The sequence below is a fragment of the Acartia tonsa genome, chromosome 8 (genome assembly GCF_053477335.1).
Source record: "Acartia tonsa isolate MP-2025a chromosome 8, ASM5347733v1, whole genome shotgun sequence".
Classification (NCBI taxonomy): Eukaryota; Metazoa; Arthropoda; class Copepoda; order Calanoida; family Acartiidae; genus Acartia; species Acartia tonsa.
Window position 1 is genome coordinate 32581952 of NC_137267.1, and position 21054 is coordinate 32603005.

Genomic DNA, 21054 nt, shown 5'->3' on the forward strand with positions numbered 1-21054 from the left:
GTTTAAACAAATTGAATTACTTGTAAGGGCGCACAGTAGCAAGTTATATAGGGGTTGCAAGGATTTTTTTTCTATATCTAATGACTAGAAAACTGTTTTTAGGTCCTTTAATTAAAGTATTTGATCCATTTTGCTTTAAATACCTCTTTGAAATTTTTTATTTAGTCTGACATATACATACATGAAGGAATTTAAAAGTAAAATGGTAATTTGATTATAGTTTAGTAAATTTTGTTTTAATTAAGCATTGTCAACTTTCTATTTTAAGATTTTTCTTTTTGTGTCTCTATCAGTTGCAGTATTAAAATGCAGTATATGACTTTTATACAAATATTGCTAATTGAAAAGCTTTTTTATCCTAATTTCATTTATAATTTTGTTACAGGCAAGGCACGTGGACCAGGAAGGCCAAAGAAGAAGAAATTCCCCAACCCTAAGATAAAGATGGGTCGGCCGCGCTTCAGCTCAAAATCCGCCAACACCAGTCGCCAACCTTCGCGCATTTCCTCCCCAGTCTCCATCCTGCAGCTTGAGGATGCGCCACGCTACAAAAACAAAGATGGCGATAATTTCGCGTCAAATTTAAAGGTGGAGGACGACAACGATGACGAAATTGATGTTTGCAATGATAAGGAAGACGATATTAGTCCAGAACAGCTGATTAGCACCAATGACGAGGAAAACAGATGTGATAGTTTATCCCCAACCGCTAATGCTCCATCAAATCTTCCCAACACAAGTTTGTCAACGCTGACCTCACGCTTCATGAAGGGTAAGGCAAATCCCTTTGCTAATCTTATGTCGCAATTGAAGCCAGCAGCTGCCAGCTCAAATGCTGCCGAATCTGATGATATTGGCAGCGATTCTGCTGCTACAAATGCTGATTATAAAACTAGCGGCGATGAAAGTGATGATGGCTTCAAAAGTGCGTATCAAGCGCACAAAAAGCGCAAAGCCGACAATCCTAAAAAGAACTCCGGCGGTTGCAGCTCGGAGACAATTGTACCCAAAAAGCCCAAGAATCTTTACATGATGTTAGATCTCCAAAACCGTGGAGGCGCTGGTAAAGACTCCTCGAAAAATTCTACCGGCGTTGATGAATATGACTTTGATGATTCCGAGGACGGAAGCGTTGCTCCGCCCAAGCATAAATTTGAATCAACCAAAAAATCCTCCAAAAAGGTGTCGGGTTCGAGTAGTTCATACTCGGAGGGCGGCCAAGAGGAAAGCAGCGGGTTGTCTGCTGGTAAAGGGATGTCAAAAATTAGCATGGCGCCTTACGCTGAGACTACTTCTGATGAAGATGATGAAAGACAGGTACTTGTTTTACAATCATCTATTTCTACAAATAACAAAGGACATAATGATTAGACAATGGATGATAAATTGTTGTACACCCCCAATTATGATAAAATGACCCCTTCTGTAGATTAATATTATTGTTGCAAAAGTTTGGCCACTGCTAGTTTGTACCGGCCATAATTTAATAAAAGTACTCAAAGTTTTCAAGCCAACGTAAATGAAAACGTGTTGATAAAACTTTGGGTACCACTTTTATTCATCCCCCAAAATTTCGTTCTACATAATTTGTGGGAAGATTAATTTTATGTCTATTGCCTTATCCTTGTTACCTACTTTTAGTAATGTTTCATTAAATTGTGTAAAGAAAAAGTTCATATTTCTTTAAAATTGATTTATATATTTGACATACTTTTACAAAATAGGAAATAAGTTAGTTAAAAGTAGGAATTGGGAATAAAAATAATAAATTCTATGTCATTGAAGATAAAATTAAACTATTACAATGATATATTTTATAAAGATAGGGCAAACATTTTCTATTTTTTATTGTATTTTTAGTAGCTGTTAATCATCTGAGCGAAAGAAAGGTTGTAATGTAGATTGAATTAAACAATAGTATATAAAGCTACTCTTATTTTTTTGTGAGTCTGTCCATAACGCTATGGGGATATGTGATATTTTGGGCTACTATTTAAGATAGAATGCGATTTTTTGGTACCGAAGTGCATCAACTACGCAAATTACTTGGTCCGTCAGTTTGTAGGTCTTCTTTCTTTCCTTTCCTCTTTTTCATGATCATTGAACATCTGCTCTATATTTTACTTAGTCCATTTGTCCATCCATGATTGTTTCGTTCTAATATAACTATGCATGTTGTCATTTTTGTTCAATATGTATTTCCTTTTATATATAAAATTTAAAAGCATCTTATTATTTTCAGAGGGAAAAGGTGCTGAAGCTTGCGGAAAGCTTAGGAAGTCCGGACAGAAAATCCCCCGGACCCCTAGACACGTCTGGTTTACCTGGAGCCTCCAGTAACCCACTAGTAACACCAGCTAAGAACATCTTTCCTGAGGACGGCAACAGGCAAATAAAACTATAGAATTAGAATACTAACCATTACCAAGGCATTTTTTTCCAAGACAGGATAGAATAGGGTTGGTGAAGAAAATCTCTTCAAAAGTGATGGGAGAAAAGGGAGGAGATTTGCCCCCCCTTCCCTAAATGTATATGACGTCACTGGAATCGTCTTTCTCAAAGTGGGACAGATTGGGGTTCGTCATCTCAAATAGATGAAAGATACAATTGGATAACCTGTGAACAGATAAAATTATGCTTAGCTTCCTTGAAGCAGTTATAAGAAAAAAAATTGAAAAAATCTCTATACAGAACTATTTCCAGACCACGAAAAAAAAAACATTATTCGGTATTTAGTATATTTCTTTCCATTTATTACCCATAAATAAGTCAAAAACGATTAGAAAATTATTTTTATTGGCAAAAAATCCCTTTATAAAAGATTTGATTTACCACATGTAAAAGCATATTTTATATTTTTTTCTTAAATATTGTACTTGGCATATATCTATAGTTATCTTTGATAATAGGCTAAGATCAGCTGAGCTAGTAAATGAAGATCTCAAGGATGGCCTCAGAATTCTCGCACTTCAGGTAACATTAAACTAAAAATTTTTGGCGCCAAATTTTTCCCGCCAGTTATTTGTCAGAAGTAAAATGTCGTATTTATTTATTTATTTTGGGGTGGATTTAGGCTATTTCTTTCGGGATTTGATTTTTTTCATATTTCATTTCTAACATTTCCCTCTGTAAAGGTATCCAAAGTTTTAACCAACGAAACTTTGGGTACTAGTGTAATTCACAATTTAACGATCCCTCCCTCCTTGTATGAAAGTTAATAAGCCAGCAAATTGTACCAAATGTTCTCTGTTTAAAATATTATGCAGAAAAGTGTTAGGGAATAAAAAGTGTAATAACACTTTTCTCTACCAGTGCACAATAGTTTCTACAGGGAGGGAGGGGACATTGCCAGTAATCTCAGTGCACAATAGTTTTTACAGGGAGGGAGGGGACATTGCCTGTAAATTAGCCTGGTACCTAAAGTTTTATAAACACGTTATTTTATTTGTTGGGACAAGATCTTTTGATACTTTTATTGAATCTTGATTGATTGGTTTGGTTCATAAGAAATAATTTTGTGAATTATCAATGGGTACGTACATCAATAAATCGTCTGCTGTCTTATCCACAATGATCCCAGATAGCTTTTAACTTTTTAGTAGCGTAGCTACTCTGTAGTGAATATTAATATTCCTGTCCTCTCTATTTTTATGACGTCATTCAAGAGTTTGAAAAAGAACATTAGGACTAGACAATGAATAATAAATGATTATTTTTAGAAAATAGCTTAAAACCATTATATGATCTAGTTGAAGCTTCCCTGAAATGGATATATCATTTAGTTCAGTGGTTAACGAGATTTTAATGGACAAACAAAAACATTACCACTTTATATAATAGAAAAGAATACTTTTGGTATTCTGTGGGTTAAAAATAGTCCTGCATCCTCCACCCCCCCCCCCCCCCTTTTCCAATATTTTTAAACCACTGTGGCACTAAAACCCTGCCACGAAGTTTCTGCAAAACTCTTACAACTTTTTCCTACAGCGTTTATTCATTTCCTGCTAATAATTTGATTTAGTAAAATCAAATTATTCCAATACAGGCACTACCATATGTATACCTGGCAAAACAATTGGATGTATTTTCGCCAGTTTATTCCTTTATGTGATACGTTTTTTAGTAGCACAAAAATATTGCTAAATTTAACCCACTTACCACTGACTGAAATTAATAATCAATATCTTATTTCCTTTATTGGCTTGGGGCATTTTGTATAAAAAAAGATACTTCACAGTTAAAACAAATTATGCCAAAAAAGCTTGTCATATGATTTGGGAACTATTAATGGACTAAAAGCAAATTCCAAGGTTATTGGTTTGACTAAAAAAAATACAGCTAGCTCCCATACGGCTGGCAGCGTGTTCAGTGTACGCATAGGTTTAAAAGCGGAATTAAACTTAAATATCCGTTGGATTTTGAGAAAACCCTAACCTCAATCTTTATGGTAACTATGTATTGAAAATTTGTAACAAAATTGTTTTTATTCTAACAACTTAGTTTTATTTTTTTGCTAAATTAAATTTTTGGCGAAGGGAAAAAACTAAATGTTGATGTACAACCGTAATGGTTTTCTATTGTTCTTTCGGCGTTTAATAAAAGAGGTCTTTATTGAATACTTATCGACTTGTCGTTTTATGAGCTCTGTTAGAGAAATTCTATATCATTTTAGTCAGAAATAACGAACTTGACTTTTTTTATTATATCATTAATTTTTTCTAAGGAAGGGAACTGTAAATGTTACTGGTCCCCATAGTTCTATAATTTTTTAAAGACTTTGGGCACTTTTATAATATCCAGTAGTGTTTAAACTTTTCTTTAAAATATTTTTCATCTGCATATAGGATAATTTTGTTTATCACAATCGGGATGTATGTACATTGAACATAAATGTCTCGCCCATTGTCTTATCCCTTAATACGTTCCCTGTTTTTTTCTCCCCCATATATGAAATAGATATGCATACAAACTATAATGGTCTCCAAGAATGATTATTTGGCTTTGTATATTGTGTACAATCTACTTTTAATCCTTAAAGAAAAGGGTACACCGACAAACGTCCTACCGCGACAAACGTCCTAATGAGACAAACGTCCTAAACGACAAACCTCCTAAACGACAAACGTCCTAATGCGACATCTCTTTAGTAAAACGTCCTAAATTTTTTTTGAAATTATGAAATAAAAAAAATCTTCCAAATTTAAGGACAAAATCCTCTAATTATAAAAATATTTAACAATATCAAATTCAAAATGGCGATAAAACACAGGAAAAAATATTTTTTAAATCGAATAACATTAACCATAGGCTAAATTTTACTGTCCGACAGTCTTTCCAAAGTCTGTGTTGGCTATCACAAACGGAATGGTTTCGAACCCAATACAACCGTGCATTACAAAAATAAACCTTTAATTTTCTAAATTAAAAAAATATATATCTATTTCCTTTTATTTTAGAACATTTTTAAATTAAATTTGGAAGATTTAATTTTTGAAAAAAAAATAGGACGTTTTACTTAAGAGATGTCGCATTAGGACGTTTGTCGTTTAGGATGTTTGTCGTTTAGGAGGTTTGTCGCATTAGGACGTTTGTCGTATTAGGACGTTTGTCGGTGTACCAAGAAAAGTAAAAGGATACGTGTCTGTATGTCTGTTTTTAAGGATCTCGCTAACCGCTGAACCGATGTGGTCCTCCTTTACAATATTGCTTCTCATAGGTTCTGGGAGGGTTTTTGGGAACCTTCCAAATTGATTTGACTTTTTATTTATAAAAATTAAAGATAGTTTTTAATCTTTATTTTCTCCATATAAGTCAAATTAATCTATTAAAATTCTTGGGGGAAATTCTATTTTCCATAAAGTTACAGTTGGGGTAATGTCTTGGCATAAAACAGGCACAACTCAAAAAATTTGATTTATAAATGAATGTATATAGATTAAATTATAGAGAAGGTACTCTATCAATGAAAGATACAAGTTGTACAAAACTTGAAATATAGAATTACAGACCTCTCAACTGCTATGCACAAAAACAATGAGTTCTACGGTATGGTGTTCCACAAATTACGCGAAAGTTTAACACATTATTGATAGGAAATGTAAAATTACAATCTGTAATAAACACAAAAGAAAGTAAGATAATTGGATGTTTTAATCTTGAGACTAACTTAGCGGTTTTGTGGCCTTCTATTCTTATATTTGAAAAAAAAAGTTTTTTTTGGAGGGCGATAATATGTGAACACTCCACGGTTGACCTAGAGTTTTAGAGGTGAACTGAAATTAGTTTCCGAATGTGAACACATTTTCCTAGGTGTTTCCCAATCCTATCTCAATATTTGCTACTAGCTAAAAAACCTTCAAACTTCAAAAAAAATCAAAATTTGAATGTATTAACGATTTATACATTATACATTCAAAGTTTTAATTTTTCAAATTTAGATTTTTTTTTTTGGAAGTTTGAAGGTTTTTTAGCTAGTAGCAAATATTGAGATAGTATTGGGAAACACCTAGGAAAATGTGTTCACATTCGGAAACTAATTTCAGTTCACCGTTTTAGATATACATATGTGTAAACTGTAAACAAAACAGACATAATTTTAAAGACCAATAAAATAGCCAATATGTAATTTTTGGTTTTTTAATTGTACAGGGGAAAAATCAATATAATAAAATTATATTAATAATGACATTAATATATTATCTCATTGAAGACCAATTACATTAAACTTGTCGACAATAAAAATTCGTAGTTTTATAAGTCAATCTTTTTTTTGTAGAAAAAAACTTGACTTTTTTTAATGCCTAACCATGCAAAGATATTGCTGTGGTATATGAGCAATTCTTTCAAATCTTTTTCTATCCTCAAAATTTGTTTGAGAATTATGAATTTCTTTGGATAAAAGGAGTATAATAGTATATGTAAAGTTTTTTTTTTAAAATCAACGACTTCGTGGTCTAATGAGATTTTTTCACAGAAACGAAAGAATGATTTACATTGGTATTTTTTTCGTACTTGCGGCAATTAAGTACTAAAACTGCACAAACAAATTACATATTCTCTTTGAAAAAAAAGTGAAATGAAACTTGACATAAATTTTTTCCTACTATCCAAAGATTATCAACGAATCTAATATCAAACTCAGTGTTTTATTAAAAAAGAAAAAAATATTTTTCAATTCAAAATAGTGATTTTGAACTAATTTTGGTTTCAACTTTTAAGTTTTATAGAATGGTTGATTGAAGTGGAGAATAGACCGATATATATTTTTTTAATCTAAATGACCTATATAGCATATATGCTGCGCTACTTATAGACACAATTGGCCTTATTTGCAAATGTGCAAAATTTGATTACATTGTAAAAACAGCTAAAACTATCGTATATAAAAAGTAATATCTTCAAAAATTACTTTTTTCGAGAGTAAGAAAGAATTTTAAATTTTCTTCAATTTTATGAGTTAGATAAAATTCATACTTTTATACATTTTATGTTTTAAAAGGTTGTTAAAACGATTTGTGACTATTAAGAATATCATTATTTGAAAGTAAGGGGATGTCTGTTTTTTATGTGTTTGTACCGAAAGATCTTTTAAACCGCTGGACTATTAAGGCTCTCCTTACAACGAATCTTCTTGAAAGTTCAGGGAATACCTCATTGCCCCTAGAGGCATAGCCGATAGTTTAATATAAAACTATAGGTGTAGAATAGTTTATCTGCTAACGTCCTTTCCCTTCCCTGGCAAATTTGTGGAATGACTGACCCCCCCCCCCCTTCCCCCCATCCCTGTGTTGACCTTAACCCTGCAACTCATCTCTAAACTTGCCAACAAAAGAGTTTTGGTGTGACTACCAAACAGACAATATTAATGGAATCACATTAAATTAAAAAAAAAATATCTCTACATCGATGTATCAACCTCATTTTATATTTAAATCTAGTATATTTCTAAATTTCAGGAAAAATATTAACATATTTTTAATCTAGATACATTTTTTTTCTTTGTTACTTTGCCTGAACATTCAACGGCGAAGTGTTATTGAATGCATCCTTTCTATAAAAAAGCACCTCTCCTTTCTTATATGTATTTTTGACAGTGGTCAACCGCTGTTTGACCAGCTGACAGAAGTTCAACAAAATGGATATAGAATTAGGATATACGTGGATATATTGACATTTAAAAATTTGCTTATATTGACCTCATTTATTGGTCAGTTCGTAGAAATAAGAGGTGGGGGGGGGGGATATGGTTCTCAATGGTACGTGGGAAAAGCACCAACCTGAATAAAAAATTACAATTATCAATTTTGACAAAAATCCATCAAAACTTTATTTTGCCTGTTGTTAACTTTCCATCCACTCTCCTATCTGAGTATATAATAAAATGGATCCTTGAGGAAGTTTTTAATTGGTACCAAACTTTTCAAACCCTTTCTTACACTAAATTTCTAAAGTTTTCATCAGATTTAATGAAAATTCCACTTTTTTCAGTGTTTTAAAAATAGCTATAGCTTTTTAAGGCCTAAAAACAAAATAAGCTTTCCCATAAAGCATATAATATATTAAGCGATTGGTTAATAGTATAGTAAAATTAACTTTATGGCCTTAGTTCATGAAACAGACAATAAAAAATTAGACTTATAGACAGGAATACAGACATACAGAATCACAGATGTGTGTAAGTAAAGACAGACAAACAAACAGACTTGTAGACGAACAAAGAAAAAAACATTCATTTAGACTTTAATGTAACAGACATACACAGACAGACAGACACACACACAGACAGACAGACACACACATAGACAGACATACAGACAGACACACACACAGACAGACAGACACACACACACACAGACAGACACACACACATAGACAGACATACAGACAGACAGACACACCGACAGACAGACACACCGACAGACAGACAGACACACACACACAGACAGACAGACACAGACACACACACACACACACACACACACATAGACAGACAAAGACAAAAGCACTAAGACAGACAAACGCACACAGACACACAGACAGACACACACACACACACACACACACACACACACACACATAGACAGACAAAGACAAAAGCACTAAGACAGACAAACGCACACAGACAGACAGACACACAGACAAGCACCAATCAAAAGTGTTTCTTAGAAATAATTTTCTGCTTCATGATAATAGGAAAGAGGAAAAAGAAAGTAATTTTGAGTTTAATCGTGCAAAATCAAACTGAAAAATCATGTATCGTATCATATTATAGACAATTTTCTACGAATGATTAAATCAAAACAGGAATTAAACTTATAATTTTTAATTTCACAATCCGCAGAACGCTGTCTAATCTATAATACTAGTCGATAGATAACTTTTCCTAGTTTTTCCTACAATGTTTTTACCGCCAAAAAGGCGTTTAATGACATCATAACGACTTATGACAGAGGATATTGAAGTATCAGACTTTACTTGGGGGGAGAGATTTCACAACAGTTTTCTTTTCCCTCAATTGAAATAGCGAAGTATTTTTTATTAAGGTAACGCCAACCGCAAGATTTTGAAAAAAAAATGTTTTAAATTTAACAAAGTTCTCTTGAAAGTCTTATGTATGTGTATTTGAAGTTCAAAATTGTGTTTGATTTTTAAATATCAAAATTTTGGCATTATCGAAATTCTGATGATGGACGATAATATACCCCACCCCTCGCCTTTGTTATATAGATCAAAAGGTTTAACAAGTACTTGTTCATAAGAAGCATAAAAAACTTCTGTTAATTCAAAGAATGTTGGGGACTTTGTACTAAAAATTTAATTTACATCCCAAATGATGATAAACAAAATTATCAATTTTATAGATTAAATTATTGGTTGTAAGGTACTAGATACTGCTTAGAACCAATCAATGACAATTAAAGTAAAGTACCAAAAGTTCTAAGCCAACGAATAAGATAACTTGGTGATAAAAATTTTTTCACCAGTTTAATATACAGTCCAATGTCCCCTATCTCCATATAATGAATTGATACACTTTTCATTCTTCCCCCTAGATATTTTTAAAAATATTCTGAATGGGTTGGAGGGGGGTTACATGGTGGTTCAAGCGAAGTAAAATTGTAATTGTAAAATGTCCATATTGCATGATCAAATTTGACAAAACTAAAACTTTTTAACCTCAAATTTAAAATCTGCCAAAATTTATTTAAACCAACAATTCTCAACTATAAAGTGTGTACAAAAAATTAAATAACCAAAAAATAAAATTATGTTATTTAAACTAAATTTGATATGATTCTAAATCAACCAATTACATGAAAAGTTTTGTAATATATCCCCCTCCGTTTTTTTTTGACAATAAATAATAGATTTGTGTAAAGTCGTTCTGATATTTGTTAATTAAAAATTCTAGGGGAGAAAGGTTAGATTAGGATTTTCAAAACTCAGGTAGGGAGGAGATATATGTCTGTAAATGATACTGGTACCCATAGTTTTACAAACATGCCCTGTCATTTGTTGGCTTAAAAACTTTTGGTACTTCGGGGCTAGCAAAACTTGAATATATTTTGCAATCCGCGGTAAGCTGTTTTGTCTACTATGTACTATTTTAATATTCAATATTTTTTGCAGGATGGACGATTCTGGCCAGCCCGTCTCAACTCGACCAAGCTCCCCGACGTGTACGGTGTCGTGATCGATACCCAGCGGGGCCACAGGCCCACAATACTACCAAGGGACGATATTCTCAAAGAAACTGTTTTAGAGGTAGTTTTTTTATTTTCAGAGCGTAGTTCTTGAACAATTTTCTTAGTCTGTATGTTAAACCCTTATTAAAGTATTTGTATGTGTGATATTTTTTTAATTTCTTCTCAAATAATCAATTAAGAATTGTACATTATATATTTAAAAAAATAAGATTCAAAAAATTTAAATATTATAAAAAAAACTATGCGTTTTTAGAATTGAATAAAATAATTTACGTCAATCTATGTACAGAGTATTTTAATAATTTATTATTTACTAAGTATATTTGCGATAACTTTTATTTAATGAAATCTTCCAATTTTTAACATGTACAAAACGGCCTGCTTAATTGCTTCAAGATCCATGTCAGATCTATATAGGAAATAAATGTCTATAAACGAGCTCAAGTTTTCCAAGGAATATTCGTTGAAAACTCATAGTGCTCCAATAATCCATAATAAACTCTCATTGCCCAGAACGATAAGACCCATTATTTTACTTTATTAAAAATAAATTCATTTTTTTCATTTCATGTTGCTATTTACATTATAATGAAGTATTTAATTTCTAATCATAAAAAAGAAAATTTAAATTTATAATATAATAAATTAAAGAAAACTCTGTTTTAAAAGAATTCGATTGTGGCGACACTTTGTGTGTTCAAATATTGAACTAAAATTGTAATCATATAATAAACCCTTTGGTGATGGTAATGTAAAGAAAAAAATATAATTTAAAAAATCTTTTTAAGATCATTTAAATTATTAAATATTTACTTCCGTTTAAATAGTAATGCCGGGTGAGTAAAATAGATTTATTAAGAAATATATATGCATATAGAAAACTAGCCAATAGGGAGATAGTTATATCGAGCCAACTCTAGTTTTTAATAAAATCAAATATTGAAAAATCTTCTATTAACAAATATAAAAAATAAGTATTTTTTCATTTTTTCTGGGAGAAGATAACCCAAAACCACCACAGGACCAGTAGATATATTCCCTGAATAGTATAACCCAATAGGTCCAGCGGTTACCTAGAACCCAAGTTTCAGACGGAAATACATCGTTCTACTTTGTATTATAGATAGTCAACATATATTTTTTAACACATATCAACGTTTGCTTTTTGTTTCTACGCTAGCTAATGGACTTACTTTTCCAGATACGGCCGCGGGACGAGACAGACCTACCAGCGGGGACTCGAGTCTGCACCTACTGGAGCTCGGCATACTCATGCCTATTCCCAGCCCATGTCACCACATCGGACGAGGAATTACCCAAGGTACAAACTTGATACCTTTTTAGTAGCAAAGCTTCTTTGATACAAGGATCTAAAGGGAAAAAATAGCTGATACATATATTGATAACATCCCCAGTTTTGTTACACAAAATTACCTTTTCTGTTACAATTAGTGGTTGAAACGTTTGGACCATCAACTGAATGAACCATCAACTGAATGAACCAACCATTCAAAATTTAATTTAAAGTTGAAGCCAATGAATAAGAAAAATGTATTATAAATCTTTGGGGACTAGTTTAATCACAAATACTAATGGGACCTAACTCTTATAAAATTTTTATATTTTCCAGGGGCAGATTCTTGTAGAATTAGACGATGGAGACACGCGGCTTGTTGATATCACAAAACTTAGAATGCTACCCCAGCATTATCAAAGAGTCGGTAAGACATCTAATTTTCTATCTTTCTTCTATGCATAGATAGGTATTGAATAGATAGATTTAACATTGATAAATAATTGAACCAGCGGTTACCAAAATTCATACAGACAGACGGACAGGCATTGTTCTATTTTGAAGTAGATTTATTTAACTCTTTGCCCTAAGCGGCGTTTTCCCCGATTTTTCATTTTTCATTCATCTTCTAGGTTAGGTTAGTTTAAGTAAAGATTAAAATAGCGTTGCAGGGTTTTGAATTTTATCTATCTATCTATTAAGCCGCTAGTTTTAGCCTAATGGTAATTCGTCTCCCTTTGATGATTCTGTTGAGATATAGAAGAGAGAAATAATTGGAATCAAGTTTCACAATTTCTAGACGTTTAATGCATTTTTATCCAATAAAATTACTTTTGCCGCCTTGTTAAAACAAGAAGCGTTATATTGGCTCTAGTGGAGCGTAGCTTTTTCTATTATTGGGGTATGTACGACGTTTACGTATACATATGTTTGATACTAGAGGCATATAGGGGTATTTAAGAGGGGTGGGGGGAAGTCGACCATCTTCAAAAAAGTAAAAGTTAAAAAGTATTTTAGTGGGGTAATTTTCTGTGTTGGTTATTCTTTTTGGAAGGGTTGTGGAACCCTCTCCCCCAAAGTAGATATAAACCTTCTCTGTAACTATTAGAAGCTTTACTAAATGTAAAGAAGAACCATAACAGTTCAGCAGTTAGCAAGATCCTTCGCTACACACATACACATAGAAATTTTGCTACTTTGAAGAGATTTAAAAAGTAAATTATAAAGTTCATTTAGTATAGTTTAAAACTTCAATTTATAATATATACCTATAATTTTTTTTTTTTTTGTTAAATTTGCACTTTTCACGCATGTTTCTATCCTTTGCAAATGTAAATTCAAATAAAAAAGACAAAAATTTGCATTAAATTTCGGCACTGCGATTTCATTAACTATTTTGGAATGTCTTTTAGTGTTAAACAATGCAAAAAAAAAGACAATATAGATTGTTACTACAGATTTAGAAGTAACTTGGCTTTTTTACAGAAGCTAATCTATATTTAGAGTATGTCCGTCATTTTAATCAACTAAAAAGATAAGTTATATTACTTGCATTTAGCTTAGAAGTTGCTTTAATATAGTATGATTTATAACAAATGGCGGCGAACCTGCTAAAAAAAATGACAATTTCTCCCCGTATTTATCGCCAGGAGAAGACAGTTTTTGGCTGCCGCCAAAGTTTTACCGCCGTTTCTTCATAGCTAAATATTGTAATCCATTAAAACGCTACAATTCAACCTTTTTAGAATATCTTCCCCAATACATTAACATTAATTTATAATAATGGATATACATCATACTTGTTGATTTACCCATCTTCTTATGGCAAATTAAATGTGCAAAAACCATTTGTTTAGTGCTATTTTACATTTGGTTCCCAAATAGAAATGGTTTGATTGTAAAAATAGTTTTGTAGCGATTTTTGTAGGTTACTAAGCAGTTTAAAATTCCTTCTATATTATCTTAGTTTTTATAACGCATATACTGTGTAATAATTCCTTACAGCAACAATATTGTTTGTTGTCATGCACTCAAATGGAGTTTAATTGGCTGCTTCTGCGAGATCAAACCCTATTTAAAACCAACTTGATTGATTTTTGTCTTTTTTTCAGTGTACGACCCGGACCCCATGTCAAGCCTGCGCAAGCGCCGCCTTTCCACTGACAGTCACGAGAGTGTGGGCAGCGGCGGACTAAATGCCGCGCAACACTTTAAACAACAGCAGCAACATCAAAAACCCGCAAAATTGTTCAAGCCAGAAAAATCCAAAATGGCAGCCGGTGCGTCCTCCCCATCCCCGGCATCGCCGTCCCCCACCAAAATGAAGGCGGTGAAAACGGCGAAACGGGACAAGGTACAGAAGGGGTCGAAACAACGGTTTGCCATTCGGTCACCGCCCCGCGCGATGGCTGGATCGAATCCAAGCAAGTCTGATGACAGTTCTGAGGATACGAACGAGGAATCTGATGGTGCAAACAATTCTAGTGATGAAGAGGTACGTTCTTGTTTTTTTTTCTTCCAGCTCAGTTATTATTACGACAAGTACAAAGTAACCCCTACCCCAATTGACGTCCGGGGGGGGGGGGTAAAGGGGTACTAACATCCCTCAAACCTGAAACCCCTAATCTAATATTACCCTCAAAATAAAAGCTTGAACGTCATTGCCTCCCACCTATTCTCTTTAAAAACATAGATTACAAGCGACTAATGTTCTTCACCTGATTTAAAATATCTACTACCCTGAAAATAGCCTAAAACCAATCGCTATTGTTGTTTCTAAGATCATAATTGAGCACTAACACAAACACCTACTTATATTTGTAGGATTTAAATAAAAATTATAATTATAGTTTCTCTGATGATATATAATCAATAAAATTGTGAAAAGTTATAAAAACTATATAAATTCAACTTTCACTAAATATATAAAGTAATAATAAGTTTTACAATTTAAGCTAAAAGTTAATTTACATAAAGGAATGAAAAAATAGGGGTTAAGATTAATAAATGCTATTAGCTTTGCTCCTAACCTGTAGGGTGGGACGGGGTTGGTCATGAAAGCCACCCAATCGTATTTATAAAGCTTCCCTGTAAAGTACAACCAATTTGGACCAGTATTTTTGAATTCAGACAAAGAACGATAATTAATGGGTATCTCAATAAAATTAGGTATACTTTGATATACCTATGATAAAAAATAAACCTGTTATTATTAAACCTAAAATTCTAAATCCTTGCTTTAAGATAGTCAGTTATCAATTTCGCTCAAAAATTACATTATCCAATCATCATAACCAAACATAGATCCCGGGATGGGTTTAGACTATTATATTTAAAAATTAAACACTTAGGAATTGTCTAGTGCTATTTTAATTCGTTACAGATAGACAAACAGAAAGACAACATGTTACTTTTATACAAGGATTGGGAAATACATGATAATAATTTAAGCAGAATTGTAGACTCACCTTTGAAGTTAGGAAGTCATGCTAAATAAAACCTGCAAATAAAATACGTTCGCATAAAACTGTCAAAAAAATATTAAATTATAGCCCATAACCAAACCTCCCTGGATAAGTGTTTATAAAAACTACCAAAGAAAATAAGTTTTGATTCTAGATTTTATGGAAATTTTGAGAATTTTATAGTTTTTGGCTGTTGGTTAATTTTGACAATTTTGTTTAAACACTCCAGGCAAATAAAGGTGCACATCATTTCGCAATAAAACCCACACACTCACACACATACACACACAGAAATTCAAACAAACACAGACATACACACATACCACCTCTTTATTTCTACTGTTTTTATTACCCCCTGAATGTCCTTACTCTTTTATAACATAGTGTTTTTATTATTGTATACAAATTCATACAAAGAATAGATTTTTAGTAAAAAAAAGACAGACCTAAATTAAAATTACTTTCCATGACATAAAATGTTGCTATTTTTTTTTCTTCAAGCCACCTTACTTATTTTTGGCGACTATTGTATGTTATGAAAAGGGTCATAACTAAGAAAAATTAAATCACTGTTTTAGGAGCCAACTTGACTCATATTTTTTCCCTTTATGACATTTTTACCATATATCGCCATTTGAAGGATATTAACATGAATGTAACTAGTCTTTGTTGATAGAATGACAACAGTCGAAAACAACTTTATAAAAATGATCTGTCTTTTAGAAAAATGAGATACATTGAATACATATATAATGATAAATATACTAATTACTAAAAGCCTTTAAACTTACAAACATTTTTGGAATATTATGAAAACACTGTAAAAATTGTAAGTAAATTCGTGACACAAGAAAACAAAGATTATATTCTGTATCCATATATAGAAATACTGCAAGGTGGGGGGGGGGGGGGGGGCTTAGTTCTTGGTTGCTTTGCGTAATCATTTACTTTTCTCAATAGTATTATTGACTATGTTATTAGGGTGGGCGGATTTCACATTACTGACTTCGCGCATATACTGTAAATGTTCTTGGAGGGGGATATCTATATTTTGAAAAAAATGCCTCAAAATATCGATGACTACGTAATTTTACAAATTTTGCCCTACACTGACACACATACAGGCCTTTTAAGATTGTGATTTTAAAATATAGATAGATAGTTTCATATGGATAGCTGGATATATAATTATTGATAATTATGTGTGAATTTTATAACAAAGAGGTGAACAATAAAAATTTAAAAACACGAAATTAAATTAACAAAAAGTGTTTTTGACAAGGTTAGAAAACATTTAGTTTGTCATAGTTTATCAGAAAAAAATATTCCATTTCCAATAGATCAATTAGGCCCAATAAACCGTCCAATCCCATAATACGATCGACGAAAGTAAATTTGTTAAAAACAGAATGTCTCAATCAAAAAAATAATTAATAAAAATTGAACTGTTCTAACCTATGACTTATATAAGGATGAAATGAAAAAATATGTCCTTTAGTACCAAATTCTAATCATTTTTTAACTTATAGAGTGGTCTGATTCTTCCAGCTCTGTGTATTAATTAAGGGATTAATCATATATTTATTTATTTATCTATCTATCTATCTATCCAACTATCTATCTTATTATCTATCTATAGAATAGCAATTAGATATCCTAGAACGACATGCAATTGTAAATGTAAAGGTCATTATAATGCTGTAACAATAACAAAAATATTCATAATTTACGAAGCTTTAAATATATTTTAGTATTTTCTTTTTGTTTGAAATTAAAATCCGATATTAAACAAGGAAGATATGGTAAATTTTCCTCACCTTTCCCTTACATAGGGACGTACATACAGTCTTTTTTTGTAGAGTAGCTTCGCTACTAAAAAAAAGTAGTCGGTAATATATCATTTTTCCTCGCTAATTCAGTGGTTTTTAGTACATTTTTTATCTTGTTTATAAGCATGGTTATACAATATTGTTAATAAAATTATATAGAAAAATTAATCAAAAATAAAATTTACTTCTAGTTTATAGTTGCATATTATATTTATATTTATTTGTATTCCTTGTGTTGTAAAAGTTATATAGGTATACCTTCCTCTTAAGTGTTTCAACTTAATACTCGAACAAGTATGACATCATCCATAAGTTGCGAGTCAATGATTGAATTACGGACAAGGTGATTTAAAGAGCAGATGTTTACAATTACATTGTTCCTATAGCGTTATGGACTGACAGACGGACTGACAGAGACAAAGGAACTATTAAGGAGCTAAAAATCAAAGAGAAATTAAACAGAATATAGGGACTTTTTTTCTGTATTTGTAAAAACATACATTGTTGTTGATTTGTTGTAATCAAAGAATAATTGGGGGGAAAAAAAGAAAGGAACTGTTTCTGTAGACTTTTTCTTTTTAGTACCGCAGCATCTCTATAACCAAGAGTACGTAAGTACGATGTCCGCCCGTCTCTAAGTAAAGTGAAAATATATCCTCTAGTGCAAATTTCTCCATATTCCAAAGGAAAACCATATCAGTCTAGCATTTAGCGAGATCTTAAGCTACAGACACAAATCCTGTTACTTCTATACAAGAATAGTTTTAAAAATTAATTTAAATTCTTTTTTTAAGGAGGAGGATATAAAAAGCTCGCCGACAACAAGTACCCTGAAGAAGGAAGTGGGCCGCGGCGGCTGGGCTTGGGTAGGCGAGGGCTACAGACGGCCTGGCGGTAAAGGAAAATCAAGAAAGGTCTTTTATAAATCTATCAGGTATAATATTACAACTAGTTCCTTCGCAAATATCCACTATCCAAAAACCATCCACATTGTTTTTGTAAAGCTTCCCTGATAAGTATAACAAGGTCTGTCAGTAATTTCTTAGATCTTAAGCTATAGACATAGCAAAACACTACTATGTTAAATCATAGGATTACTTTTTTAGACCTAATAAATTTATTGGATTTGAAACTATTGCTCTATAAATTTAAATCTGTATGTATGTTGAAGACTGAATGAAGACATCCTAGTATTTTTTTATTATAGATTAAAAATATTTTTTCTTTTACAGGCGTGGCGATGACGTGTTGAACGTGAACGACTGTGCCGTTTTCCTGTCGACCGGACGGTCCGATCGGCCTTACATTGGCCGGATAGAAATGATGTGGGAGACGGCGACCGGCGGCATGATGACCAAGGTGAAGTGGTTCTACCACCCGCAAGAGATTGAGACCTGTGGCCGAGCATTTGATTTAAAATTGACGGTGAGTGGATATAGACAAATTAACTTCCAGACAAAGATCGTGCAATCAAAGGCTTAGTTGCAGTAGTTTGGTGTAGGAAGGTGTCAGCTTGTAATTGACAATTTGTTTATCATTAATTAATTAATTTTTATGCTTTTTAGGGAGGCCTGTTCCAGAGTCCACATACAGATGAGAACCATGTCTTAACAATCTCACACAAGTGCTTCGTTCTTCCATTTAAGGTAAATAGTTGCTGAGCCCCTAGCTTTTATCTCAAAGTGCCTTTTGAGCACTCCCATCTCTTTATCTCTAAAAAGTTTTTAATTCATATGCCTAAGCCCTGCAAAGCCCAAAACTGCTACCCATTACCAACAATAGCCTTAAATATGCCTAGAATAAATTAAGCTTCTCTAGATCTCCTAAAAGTTATTTTCCTTTCGAGATATTAAGGTTTAAGCATATTTTCAATATCAAAAAATTAAATAACTAATTATAATTTTTCAATAGTTTTATCTAACATACACCTACTATTTACTACAACTTTTAACTTTTTTTGTAGGAATACCAACGTTATGCCGTATCTGGGAAGACAACAGCGGACATGTACTATCTGGCAGGCAGCTACGATCCTGCAGGCCTCACTCTAAACTTTCAACCTGGCGTCATGACCGAAGAATACTCGGATTAGCCCGCTAAAACAGCGGATTTCAAGATGGAAGACGACTATAATCCAACCAGAATTATGTTCTGGACGACGACATTTATCAACAAATTTAGTTTTGCGGATTTTTTGTCTCAAATTTACAACATTTTTCCTCCTATGGAGAATTTTGATCTTTTTTCCTTTTACATAGAATTATTAGTTCTATTTTACTCTGTAGAATTGTTTTTATTTTTTGTACAAAAAAATAACTGAGTTTTCTTGTTTTTAAAAATTATAACTTTTGCATTTTTTAGAAGCAACAACAAAAAAATTAAAAACTCAGATAAATGACTAAAAAGCTTATTTTTACACATGTATAAATAAAAACTCTTCCAGAATGGAAGTTTATTATTTTGTAATAATCTGAAGATTGTAGGATTCTTTTAAGTAGATTTCTTGTAAATAATTAATATGTATTTATAATCCCCCCCCCCCCCCCCTCTTTTTTGTAGTTTAATTTGTTATTATTTCACAGTGGGAATAGGTAATGCAAAAACTCTTATGTTTAATTGAAAAAAAAAACATTTGTTATGGAAAATTGAACAAATTTGCTTTAAAAAATCGCTCTAATTTCAATGAAGATCCTTTTGTGAAGTTTTTTAGATTTTAAGACAATTTGTGTTTTTGGTCCATTTTTAAAATGTTTTACCTATGTTATCCCCACTGTGATTTGTTATTGTATTGTATTTGTGATATTATACTTTATATATTATTATTATAAAAACTGGCTGTGATAATAAAGTTTCTCAACAAATAGTTCATTTTTATTTACAATGCTGATTTTTTTCATAAAGTATGTAATTAGAAAAACTAACACTCAAACGTGTAAATTTTATGGTTATTCTTTTATAAAGAAGATTGTTTTGTTTGTCAATAAGATCTCGCCAACCACTGTACAAATCGGGTTCTCTCTTCTAATGAATCTTCACAATAATATATAGCTGGTGCGGTGGTTTAAGAAAAGTTTTAGGTTGTTTTAGGTTATTTTTCTTTTTGACATAGATAATAGTTGTGCAGTGCAGCAACTAGTTTTCCAAGACATTTAAGTTGCTATGCTATTAACGGCAGCGTATTAGATAAATAAAATAATAGTATTATGTCAAAAAGCTAAATATTTACAGGTAAAAAGTTTTTTTAATTTCTAAATTCAGTTAATGTCTATTGATTTAATACTCTTTTTATTACTCTGTTATTGTACCAAATTGTTACAATAATCTTCGCACCGTATAAGACAATTTTTAAAGGCTAAAATCTTCTGAAATAAAAATGGATTTATCATTACTTGGATCTTACACCAGATTTTCATGTTCTGTAATAAAGTGAACTCTGTAGCGGGCTAAAATAATGACATCCCCCTCCTCTCCCCTTCTACTGGATAAACGACCCGACCAATAAATGCGAGGGTATATTCAACCTTAGTTGAAGAGAATTTTTCTCCTGTCATAAATATCCACATATATTCTACATCCATTGAAATAAAGGTGAAATGTGTGTGAGTAGATCATGATGGATGTCGTCTTACTAAAACTTTTTTTCACAAATTAAAAAAATTGACTTCTTAAACATATTAAGGAAAAAAAAACTGGTCAATAAATTTGAATATTTAAATATGTTTTTTTTATACTTTTAAATTTTCGTTTGTCTGTCTGTTTTG

General features: G+C 32.0%; 1 protein-coding gene across 2 annotated transcripts in view; it reads left to right on the forward strand.

Annotated features, from left to right (window-relative positions):
* Positions 1-20154, forward strand: part of LOC145326736 (uncharacterized) — a 126004-nt gene extending 105850 nt beyond the window's left edge. Inside the window, exons 20-30 of one of the 2 annotated variants that reach the window (XM_080170117.1) lie at positions 386-1317; positions 2243-2388; positions 2910-2973; positions 10630-10764; positions 11908-12027; positions 12337-12427; positions 14112-14494; positions 18088-18227; positions 18526-18718; positions 18859-18939; positions 19257-20154. In XM_080170117.1, coding sequence (XP_080026243.1) covers positions 386-1317; positions 2243-2388; positions 2910-2973; positions 10630-10764; positions 11908-12027; positions 12337-12427; positions 14112-14494; positions 18088-18227; positions 18526-18718; positions 18859-18939; positions 19257-19385 — 2414 coding nt within the window. In that variant the 3' untranslated portion in view covers positions 19386-20154. The remainder of the gene's footprint in view (positions 1-385; positions 1318-2242; positions 2389-2909; positions 2974-10629; positions 10765-11907; positions 12028-12336; positions 12428-14111; positions 14495-18087; positions 18228-18525; positions 18719-18858; positions 18940-19256) is intronic. The other variant, XM_080170118.1, reaches the window with a different exon arrangement.
* The last annotated feature ends 900 nt before the right edge of the window (positions 20155-21054 follow it).